Source organism: Oryzias melastigma, linkage group LG21 (assembly GCF_002922805.2).
Source record: "Oryzias melastigma strain HK-1 linkage group LG21, ASM292280v2, whole genome shotgun sequence".
NCBI classification, from domain to species: Eukaryota; Metazoa; Chordata; class Actinopteri; order Beloniformes; family Adrianichthyidae; genus Oryzias; species Oryzias melastigma.
In genome coordinates, this window is record NC_050532.1 from 11,901,531 (window position 1) to 11,913,855 (window position 12,325).

The window sequence follows — 12,325 nt, forward strand, 5'->3', positions numbered from 1 at the left end:
TTGAAGTAACGAAGTCACTCTGTGTCTTCCACATGGAGACTAATAAAGAGCGAATTGGTGCCAGTATCCCCGCAGAACTTTCTGTGGACTTTTGTCCTCCACCTTCTCCCGAGGCAAGTGCTCATGGTCCAGACCAAAGGGGTCCCGTGTCTGAGTGGTAATGACACTAGCATCATAGCTAATAAAGCCTAGCTTATTAAGCAAAAAGTCCCGAATGAAACGTTCATTGTAAATCAATCACCAGGACGGACTTCACTGGATTCAATGCCAATTGCACTGAACCATTGTAGCCTAACTTCCAAGTCCACTGGAAAATTGTGCTAGCCAGTAGATTTTTGACAATTAATGGCTATGCTAACACAAAGCTAACAAGCTAAAGCTAACCTGATAACAACCTGATGTTACAGAATCAAAGATGGGCGGGGCATAGTGGAGCTGCAGAGCTTGATGATGTGAAACTTCTGAAATGAGGTGGGGCTTACACCAGTTGACCAATCACAAAATTAAACTGTGATATGTCATTTGAACATGGTAGGTTTTAGACCATAATTTCAAGAATTAAACAAGTTTATTTTAAATTAAGAAATGTGGTAAGGACAGCACTTTGAAAGCCCCATTTATAGAGGTCAACAGCCAAGAAAAATTTTTATTTTTGTGTGTTTAGTTAGTCTTTAAAGGTTAATACAGAAAAAAAAAAATCTGTATTATTTTACTGCTTAGGTTGGCAGTTTATATATATATATATATATATTTGGGGTTCCAGTGGAAGACATTTGTTTCTGGACACTGATGTCTGCAGACAGGTCCTCTTGAGCACTTTTAAGTACTTATGTAGTATTTCAAATAAGTCATTTTAAATTAAAACACCTCCAAAAATAAGTATGACATAAGGTTGACCTTTTGCCATGCAGGTTTGAATCCCACAAACAGCATAGAGACGCTTGATTTCCTTGAGTTAACAGTAAGTTTCCTTGTTGTTTAACACAATTTTGGTACGGTTGAAATGGAGAACATGAATCGATGTCCTGAAAAAGGTGATTTTGTTCATCAAAGGAGGAAGACATCAAAACAAGCAATTGCTTTGAAGTGCTGCGCCTCAATGCATTTTCCCCGCCACGGCGCTCGTCTTCCTCTGACCACTGACTTTAAATTCACAGCTTTTGCCATCTGCCTATAACCATCCAAGTGATGGAGCCTGACCTTGCGAGATGACAACTTACGAGGAAAAAAAAAATCCCATCTGTTCACTGAGGGGAAAACAGCCTTCCAGGTGCTAAATCAAGGCTTGGAGGTAAAAACAACAAGGAGGAACACAACGACACATAAATATGAGGAGAGAAGTGATTTGGCTGTGGAAACAGACAGATTGGAGGAAACAAGATTTTGTGTTGTGACAAAGAAAAGCAAAGAAATGCGGAGGTGAAAAATGTTTAACATCGCTCACAAAATATTGAAGACTCCACTACAGTTAGACCTTCATACATTCCTTTCTCCAGTCAGAGATTTCTGAGGTTTGGCACTTTCCACTGGAGCTGGATTTACTTTATTCCTGGAATTTCACCACAATATTTCCTTTTGGACAATAATACTTTAAGACTTGAAGGTGAGAGGAGATATCTAAATAACAGGATTGATGGAAGTTTTAGGAGCTCATCCTCATATAGAGACAGTTTGTTAAAAGTGGAAGATATATTTTTCTTCAGCGTCATACGATCCTAGTCGTTAAAGAAGTGAACAGCGGCCTGGGATCAGCTTGTAAATGTCTGTGGGCTGATGGCTGGACTACATATGGTTGAGGCGTATAAAATATATACTGGAGGATTTTATGATTAGATTATGTAGATAGAGAGGAATAAATAGAGCAGGAAAAGCATAAATTATGGTGTTAGGCTGATATAACACTGTTAAATTCACACTGTTTATATTTAAATTTAAACATGCTTTTTTGGAACCTCCTATTTAGAAATAAAAGTGTACTAGTTAGAAATAAGCATAGGCATGACTCATCAGAGTTTGAACTCTAAGTCTAGCTGAATAAAGTAAAAAATGAACCTAAAAACCTGTTGAGATCCACCCACATGCAGACATGTGTTGTGACTTCTCACCTGCTTGGTTGGTGGTGATGGTGACGGCAGCATACTGCCTCATCTGAGGTGCTAGAGAGGATACGCCGTTCTGCCCCTCGATCTCAAAAGTGTAGTTGGTGTGGGCCAGCAGGTCTGTGACCGTCACTGTGGTGTTGTAGAGGCCGGTGGCTCTGGGCACAAAGCGGACGTTGCTTCTGCAGGGCTCACAGCGCTGGCTCCCGTCGGCGGCCACGCCACGGCAGCGTTTGCAGAGGACGGCGAAGGTGATATCCCGCCGTCCCCCGGTGTCGTCGGGCCAACTCCACTCCAGGATAACGGATGTTTCGTTGATGGAGGAGATCACGTTACGGGGGGCTGACGGAGGTCCTGGTGAACAGGGGAGAAGATTAAAAAAAAGACTCATGCTTTTAAAATTTTAAGTTCTTGCAAACTGTTGTGGGTGCATCAGGTATTTATCAGTTATAAAATACTTTCAAACACCAAGAATTTGTACATCCTTTAAAATCCTAAAGCACAATAGTTTATGTAAAGTTCTGTAACATATAGAAGAGTGGGCACTGAAAAAAACAAAAAACAGACTAAAAATGTAAAAAAAAAACAATTGAAGTAGTCATTGATTCACATATATTATTGAATTTAACTCGATAAAGTTTTATAAAGTACTTCAAAGGTACCATTGATAGTACTAAGCTAGTAGGTGATATAAAGACATAAAAAACATCTAAAAGCAGGTCCAATTTTTCCTTTCCTTGTGTTTCTGCATAAGTAAGAATATCAAAACTTATTTGGACTCAAGTTAAAAGATTTTTTTTTTAGATGTATTCCTTCAGTTAAAGCAAGTCGGCATGTAAAAACCTTCAGATAAAATCTGGGTCATATACTGGCACATTAAAGTTAAAACAATTTTCCAGATAAAACACCAGAAGATCCAGATTTTCAGATCAAAGTTGATATGAAAGAGCAGAAATATATATATATATATATATATATGTGTGTGTGTATGTATGTATATATTGACATATAAAACTGATGCATTACTTCCAGTAAACACCAATTCTGTAGCCAATTTTCCATACTGAAAGTTATGCTTGGCTGATGTATCAACTCTTTAAATGTCACTGTTTTATTTGCGAGGAAGAATTTGTCAGAAAAATGAAAAAAATAATATTTTGGGAGAAAATTTTTTGTCAGTTTGTAAACCCCTAATTGAAACATCATTGACTAAAAAATATAAAACTTTTTTATTGATTTGAAGTCCGAATAAATATTTGGATTATTATTAGACTTTTTTGATTGGACAATATCTTAAATGTCCTCAGTCAGCTCGAAATCCTCCCTGTCAAGATGCAAGCAGGTGGAAAAAAGGTGAGGTAATCATGATCATTATCAGCTAACAACTCATCTATTCATTTTCAGCATTGGCGTTGCTGAGCCTGTCCTCGTGAGGAGAAATCTGCGTAGCTGACAAGATGAGGTTGAGATAATCACAACAGGGACCATGCATGACTGTCTTTCTAATTAGAATTCTGTCCATGGCTGTAGGCCTTGATTTATATTTCTACTGTTCTCCGCACGGCCCCATTTGTAACGGATGCATCCATAATCTGACATCAGGGAATGCAGTGATTTATAGTTTTAGAGTCAACACATTTTGGAATGCTTGTAGGAGGCACCTGCATCTGCAAGCCATTTGCATCACATGGAGGCTTATGGAAAGGAGAGGAAAAGGTGTTGGACAGATGAATTTGTGGTTTTTTTCTTCCTTTGGTGCATTATTTTATAGGTTTTAAGAGAAAGATTGAGCGTTGTTCATGCACACAGAAGTTGCACCTTAATTGGGATGCAAATATTCTTATATGTCTCCATCTGTCCAAAATTTGAACCCGAATAACAGGCACTTACTGGTACAGGACATGGAGGCGGGGTCTCCTTCTGCCCGAAAGTAGTTCTTCTCACAGACGCAGTGCAGCGACCCCTCATGGTGTGAGAAGCTGTGAGGCGGGCACTTTGAACACTCCGTGTTGCCGAAGCCAGATTTGTAGAATCCTGCCCGGCATGCTGCAAACAAAGGAGCACCCCAGACAGTTTCATGAGTATCACGCAGCAGCAGAGCACAGACAGCTTCATAATGGCTTCATTCTTCCTCTGGTCACCTGTTACAATGCTGGGAGAGAGTGACAGAAAGCGAGCATTTAGCCCTCCTTTCTCCCCGCACAAACACACAAACAAACAAACACAAAAAGTGTGGGAAAAAGGCCCCGAGTGTAAATCTGCCGCTAATGTAACGGGCGTCCACTGACTGCCTGTGAAACAATAATTCTCTAAAGCGTCTTGGCCTCTATTTTCTTCTATCTCCAGCTCTCAGAAGGAACAACATGAATAATGCAAAGTGTCCCCTCAGATAAAAGGGATGTTCTCTTTAAATATCTCTAGTAATAAATCTGCACACAGCAGCTCTTTTAACTCCTACTCAACACAAATCTGTTGCAATCTGTGTAAGTAGGCTGACACTTCCTCACTGTACATTGTATGTAGAATAATGTGTGAATGTAGGATAAAAGATCAAAGACAAAAAAATAAGATTCAAACCTACAGTTTTAAATAGATACTCCTGTCATCTATAGCAGTGATCCTTAACCTTTTTCAGGTTTATTGTCAGACAATATGTTCACAGACCGGCCTGTACAAGAATGAAGTGAGTGTCCTTTTTTTTTCTTTTTACTTTTGAGGGTGAAGTTTATCATTATCCTCTGTAAAATATCCGCAACTGGTTTAAACTCTATTTGTACACAAACTTTTATAATATCTATCACACTTCCTTCTCATCTGATTTTAAGGTGAACAGATACATATAAAAAGATAGATAGTCACTAAAACTGATATTTTCTAAATATAAAAATAAACATGATTTGAGCAACTTTATTAGCAGTATCCTGGTAACACTAGATAGTCGGTTGCTGAATATTATGCTTTATGGTGTGTGGGGACAAGTCTATTGGTTTTTGTCAGTTAAATGCAGATTTCTTTTATTTTGAAGGCTCTTCTTTTTTTCCTCACTGACTTTTTTTCTGTAAAAAATAACTCACCAAATATACTAAAGCTGCTCCTTTAAGAAAGTAGCAGATATATTTATGGCATGAGTCAAGAATGAGTGGGATAAAGTGGAGAGAATCCAGTGGTTTTTCAAAATAAAACTTCCTTCAGAATCCGATCATGAATAAAATAATTTTTTTTTTTTAAAAACTAGGTTGTGCACGGTACCAACTTTCCTACAGACCAGCTTGGGGTTGGGGACCACTGATCTATACAATGTTTTCATTGAGGTACCTACTTATAAGTTTGATTTGATTTTCCTAAATCAAAAATGATTTTTTTTATGTGTTGAACATTAAAAAAAATGTTAAAACTTTTGTTTTTCATGCTTTAGAAACCAGCTGCTTTTAGAGCTATACATTCAATTTAATGCAACAGATGATTTATAAAAAAAGAAGAAAAAAAACACCACAATGTCCATGTGACAGTAACATGACACTGTTGGACAAATAATATCGCTCTGACAAACACTCACACTCTGTGAACAAAATAGCAAGCAGCAAGCCAGCAGAATGTGTGGGCTCAGCACAACAGGCCTGACAGATCCCAGTGGTAGACAGGACAATTCTGCAAAAGCCAACACTGCTGATACGACTGCCGTATCCATCACTGACACCGCCACGCCAAGGTCCCCACGCCACACTAAATGCATAGGCTGCCCGCTTCGTGAGCACTGTATATGTGAGCACATTTGTGCCACACTGTGTGAGAGTAATAGAATGTGGAGGAGCTAAGTAGCTCAGTAGGATCTAATGGATGAAACGACTAAAACAACAGTTGCTGACGCACACAAAACCACAGCTAGAAGGCCCACCAGGAAATTAGAGCCGACAGCCAGCGTCCCCAGTCATTCAGGCAGCAGAACAGCAAGGTAGTTACTGGGCTTCTACAGCAACGCCAAGTGAATAAAGAAGAATCTCAAAGAGATAAAGGGTGAAATGAAAAAAATGACACGTGATTCATATTATCACAGACAACCTTTGTCTCATTCTCATCAGATCATTTCTGATGAAGCTACTTTCTGGCAAATATCGGAGGAGTAAAATGTGTTTTTAGACTTTTGAATATTAAAAAAACAAAGTTGTTTGTATCTCAAAATAAAAAAGCAGTTTTGGCCTAAAAATGTTCCTGCTACCTGCAGAGCAAAACTTTTCAGCTAGTTTTTCCCTTACTCAGATGGTATGTAAACTAAATAAGTAAAAGTGAATTTTAGAAGCTCAGGAAAACAGTTTTAAAACCATTTTATTTACTTTACTAAACCATTTTATTTTCATTAACTGCATCCTATAAAATTCAAACTAGTAGCATTATTGATTAGATGTGCCTTTTTATACTGTAAATGCTTGCCAAATATAACTATTAAAATGCAGTTTTTACATTGAATTTGAAGTTTTAGAAAGGGTCTGTCTAAAGATTAATGGGGAAAAACAATTTGTTTTTACTGACAGGAAAACTGTGATAATTTTTTAAGGCAGTGAAGATTAAGAGAAAGGGAATCAAACTTACAGCAATATGAGATTATTTATTAAATTAAAAAAAGAAAACTGCAAATCTTTTGCATTACAAAAAGTCTACTTCAGTTGGGGGAGGGCCTCAAGTTTAGGTATATTTAAATACATTTATAAGCCAAATAAACACCTCAATAATTTAAGAAAAGATACCAAAATGTTATCTATAAGCTAAAAAAAATCCCAATGAATAAAACAGATGCAGAATCCATCTGACTCAAGATCACATAAATCTCAAATCCACAGTGAAAGCCAATAGCCAAAGCTGTGTTTAATGTATAAGGTTTTCATAGGAAAGTGTAGTGATGTGTTTTATTTTGTAGACACCAACTTTAAACTATCTTTATAACCGGTGGAAAAAGACAATAATGGCCCCGCTTGTGCACTCTGAGGGTCTGCCGGAATAAAAAGCAGATCTGACAAGGACTGATGGTAAAATCAGATTTGGCTCGCAGGACGTTAACTCCTCATCCAGAAGAGAACTGAGATGAGCTGAAGTGACATCAGAGAACACAAGGCCATGAGTCAAGTGTATGATAGCATTTGCAGTAGCATGTGTGTGTATGTGGGTGTGCGTATGCAGTCTGCCCCTCTCCAGCATTAGAGTATATGTGATTAATTAAAAGATAAGACAGTGTGCACCCATTAACTGTTGCTATAGGGACTTAAATGGGCAGATGCAATATGTGCAATAGGGATGGGAAAATACACCAATATATTCATGTAAGTTCAACTGTCTTTGCACATTACTGATACACGGAATTTAAATATCCATTTGTCAAGCAATAAAAATGTGCCCTGAATATAATTTCATGTTTTAGTTTCTCCATGCCATGGCTCAGTCCGCTGCAGCTAAAGTAACTGCATCATCACCAAAAAGATGACTCACTGACATGCACCAACAGAACCGCGCACACGTGTACACAAGCAGCAGTCACAATGTATTCCTGTTGAAAAGTAGCGGCGGCTGCAGCATGCCCAATCAATACTGCAGGTCATGGGACACCCCCATCAATAATTAACATGACTGAGGGATGCTTCAGTGGTCACATGAGTTAGTGCTGCTTGTGACATGTAAAGGTCTAATCTCACGTAAAGATGCTTTGCCTTTTTTAATTTGTTCCAGTTTGCTCTAGGTTTGTAACTCTAATGTCCAAAATCTGTCAGAGAGGAAAAAAATCTCCTAATCTTTCTATTACAGGTTAATAATCCCACTAGTACAGGATTATAATCTCATTACAAGTTCTAATAGATTTTGTATAGGGCTAATCTGTATTAATTGGAAAAATGTGAATACTCTCAGCAGGTTGTATCTCACATGATCCCTGTCCAAATGACCTCTGCTTTCACTCATTAAGGAGAAATTGATTGATGTCACGTAGAGAAGGTACCTCTTCCCTTCACCCTCATCCCTGTTTTTGCCTCTGTCGATGTTTTATTCTCCTGATCTCTTTCACACTCGAGGTTCCGTTTCTCCTGCAAAGAGAACATAAATGCCAGCCCAACCAGCGATTTCCTGTTCCCTTACCTCCATCACTCCTTTTCTCTGTCTGCCTGACAAGTTTGCAACGACATTCACTTTGTCTCCTTGTCTTCCCTTTTCCCTACTCCACCCTCACACATCCTGCCGTCTCTCTTTCATTTCTCCACTGAAAGTTTCCTTTTATGGTTTTTAGATCCTTATTTCCTTAATTGGAATGCCGCTCTTTGAAATGGAAATCTTATTTACTTTGACAGCTCAGGCTTTTGGCTGGCAGTCTTATCCGGAGCCACTTGTAATGTTTCTGGAAACATGGCAACAGTAAAGATTCTGAGCCTGCCTTTAAATGCCCTTCAGCGCCAACTAGTAACAAGTTGTTAAATCTGAAACAGGCCAGTCTTTAATGAAACCATGAGACAGTCGGGAGGGAATTCTTCCCTGTCTGATGCGGTACACAGTCAAATTAAAAGCCCCATGCATAAGCAACCTGTCTTGTTTCAACACATCGACATAAACGTGTGTGCCTCTTCTATTATACTAGAATATGACTGACATGTGACAAAAAAATAATGACAACATCAAACGCACAAAGGAGAAATGTGTGTTGACAGACTGAATGTACAAGGACATCCTGAAGCAAAATGTCACTTTTTTTTTTTTTTCATTCTTGAAACCAATATTGTCATCAAACTGTCTTTTGGGGCCATTTAGATGCAAGCTTTTTGTCATTTTTTTAATAACAATAACTGCAAATACATTCAGATTTTACTCATATTTCCCAGAATTAGAGCTGCTCACTTAAAACCCACAAGATTGTCCAGAACCCAAACGTATACATAACTGGAGAACCCATTAAACGTCTGGGCGAACTCTTATTTCTAAAGTGCAAAAGTTTTAGAAAATTGCCCATAAAAAGAGCTGTGACGAGCTTTCAACGTTCAAAGGGTGAATTGTTGATGACTGCACTAATTGAGTTATGTGCTGACACAACATGAGCTGAAGTAATGAACAACATTCCATACAGTATTACCCAAAAGAACCTCTTAAATATCTAGTGCCAGTAATCCTTATAACTAATAATACGATTTTTAAGTCCTTTATAGTTTGATCTACTTCTAACTAGACCAAGTCTGATTGGTATGTTGATAATCTCTTTAGAAATAATCAGATTTAAGTAAATTGTTTTTGTTTTCTTTAACAAATTAAAGATTATCCAGTTAACTGACAGACATTTAAGACAAGACTGGATATATTTTAAATATTTAATTTTTGATAAAACAGACTTTTCTTCACAGTTTACTAAAAAATAAAAATGCGCATGCATAAAACCTAAGAAAAAATGTCTTTGAATTGTAAATGGGATTATTTAATTTTTTCATGGTATTAACTTGTGGCGTCTTTGTAGCTCATTAGTTAACTTGCCTTAAACAGACTCCTGCCATAAATATTTAAACAGTTTGTTTAATTATTTTTTACTAATCTTTTTTAAAGAAATGTCTTTCCAGACTACATACAAAATTCTAAGATAATTTTCGTCCTCGGTCTTCAGACCTCTCAAACCCACAAACCCCCAAAAATGACTGTGATTCTGACACTCAGTTCAAAGCTGTGTTTTCAGAGGAAACTGAAATGGAGCGCTTGCTTTCATGAGTGCAAGGTCAGCACAGGGGAGTGCTCGAGGCTAATGACCCAGAGAGAATCTATTTATCAAGCGTCTTCATATTTACCCACGGAAAGAGATTCTTCTGCTGCCTGTTTGCACCAAACATTCTCAGTCCAGTGTGTCTCCATGTGGAAAAATCAGCAAAAAACAAAAATGTGAAAAGTTAAATTACACACAATATATTAAATTATCTGTTCTGTTACAATTATAGATTTTTATTAGATAAGTGATAACTTGAAGCTCTTATAGCAACAAAAACAAAACATAAAAGCACAACAAATTTTGTGTTTTATTTGTGAGTTTGGTATCTAGGACACAATGTCTTAAAACTTGTTAGTTTGGGCTTGTTTGTTCATGAATGTACACTCCTTTAAGGAACCTTTTGCCAATCACCTCACAGCACAACCACTAATAGGTTTTTCTGTGTAAGGGAAAGTTTCCATTAGTGAGTAAATAATTGTGTAACTCTGCAAGCCTAGTGACACAACAAGGATCAGCTCCAGCATGGATTTACTAATAAAGTCTCTTGATATAAAGGAAAAATAGAACATTAAAAAAAAAAAAGATTAAACAATGAAAAGCACAGAGAAGGGAGTTGGTTAAAGTTGAAAGAAATAGAATCAAGGAAACAATCTTGTTTGATTTTTAATGGTTGATGAAAAGAGTTCTCTTTCTTTAAAACTATCCAAAAATGATTCTTCCACAAGTTAATGTGAATTGCATCGTGGTGCAGTTTTCCATGAACACCTTGGTCTATGTGTTCCATGCAGCGTTCCTCCTCAAATTCACCCTAAATTGCTTCCATGAAACCAAAATGATGCTGGTGATTGCAATCATGAGCGTTATAACAATACACAATATTGGAGTGGTGGCCACAAAGTGCTAACTACACAATATGACATTTTAATAGCAGCTAATACTGACTTCCATATTTCAGTTCAGGCTGCATGGATTTTTTTTTTCATTCACTCTGCTATAAAATGCACAAAAGCTCTGTGCAGTTCAAGGGAAAATTAGCAGAGTCAACACAGCTGATGCTCATTAAAATACACTGTTTACTGGGTTGCTGTGGTGAAGCATCAGACGATCCATCAAGTAGGGGAGGCCCATGGAGACAGCTGAAGCTAATTTAAAACTCATATTTATGGATTATTTCACACAAAACAGTTTTTTTTTAAAGTTTTCCAATAAAAATTAAAACGGGATAAATGAGCATGCATAATGACTGCATCACATGTGTCGTGTTTACAGAGATCACATACTTTCTGGTGTGATCGTTCCTTTTTGATGGTTAGCCAAAAAACTGACTGAGCTGGCAGTCATAATAAGAAAAACTGTATTTATTCAAATTTCCAATATAATATGAATAAATAAGGCTAAGATAAAGATATAAAAGATTATTTTATCTTTATGTCATTCTTTTTTTGCTGTCAGATTCTTGATATATGTGCAGAACTCGGTTGCAGTGATAGCAGATGTGCTACAGCAATATGCAGCCGAGACACTCTGGAGTGCAGATATATTGTATGGGTGGAGGAACATTTCTTTCAAGTAACCTATATAAGCTGTGTTTTATTTCAAAAATCAAACACGACTTCTTCCCTATTAGTTTTTTCACTCTTTGCAACAAACACTTCCTGTCTATCGTATTGTATTTATTTAATGTACAACAACCAAGATGATTCCAAGTTAATCTTTAGAGCACCCAATGGTACTTTTAGTCCACCTTAAAAAATCTTCTTCCTTTTAGATTTTTTTTATTTCACATTTCATTCAAGCCTTACCACCCAACTGCCTTGAAGGGCCTATAGCATGATTTTTTATAAGCCTTTCAGAGTAAACTATATCCATGTATTTGATCATATATTACTTTTGGCATAGAAAGAAAAAAAATATTTGTGAAATATCAGTTTTTTAATTAGGTTTTTTCCTGATGCCTCAATCTCTGAGGGATCGCCTTTCGCTGCTTGTGGGTGTTGCCCATTTAATGATGTCATCATGATGTCGGCATAGTGTCCACATTTCACTCACAAAAACAAACAACATCCAAACTTTTACAAAGATGGATGTAGCCCTGGCCATTGCTACACTGGTTGTGGCGATGGCTGGGTCTAGCGGCTAAGCTAGCTGAGTGGCTAAGCTAGCGGCAGCGCACTGCTAGCTAGGCGGCAAAGCTAATGGCTGAGCACTGCTGGCTGAGTGGAGAAATTGGATGTTTGTGTTAGCCTGAGCTGTGGTTCTGGCAGCACTGACTCATGCTGAAAGAGGCTTTTCCTCACCTTGTGACATCAGCTCGAGAGCCCCCTCGTTCTTGTGGGTTGGGAGGGGCTGGTGCTCATAACAAAGGTTTTCAGAGGGATGCTCAGAATGCGTTTTGGGGTTGCTTATAATGAGGAACTAACAATATAATAAAATTGAGGGTTCAAAAAGTTGATTTTGCATGGTATAGACCCTGTAAAAACCAAACAGCTCAACGTGAACCATGGTGTGACTT

General features: G+C 37.6%; 1 protein-coding gene across 6 annotated transcripts in view; it reads right to left on the minus strand.

Moving 5' to 3' along the window:
- epha3 (eph receptor A3) overlaps positions 1-12,325 on the minus strand; it is a 92,261-nt gene that overhangs the window by 34,071 nt on the left and 45,865 nt on the right. For all 6 annotated transcript variants that reach the window (XM_024286640.2, XM_024286639.2, XM_024286638.2 and 3 more), the window contains 2 exons: positions 3,990-4,145; positions 2,106-2,453 (listed from right to left, as the gene is read on the minus strand). In XM_024286640.2, the coding sequence (XP_024142408.1) occupies positions 2,106-2,453; positions 3,990-4,145 (504 nt within the window). The remainder of the gene's footprint in view (positions 1-2,105; positions 2,454-3,989; positions 4,146-12,325) is intronic.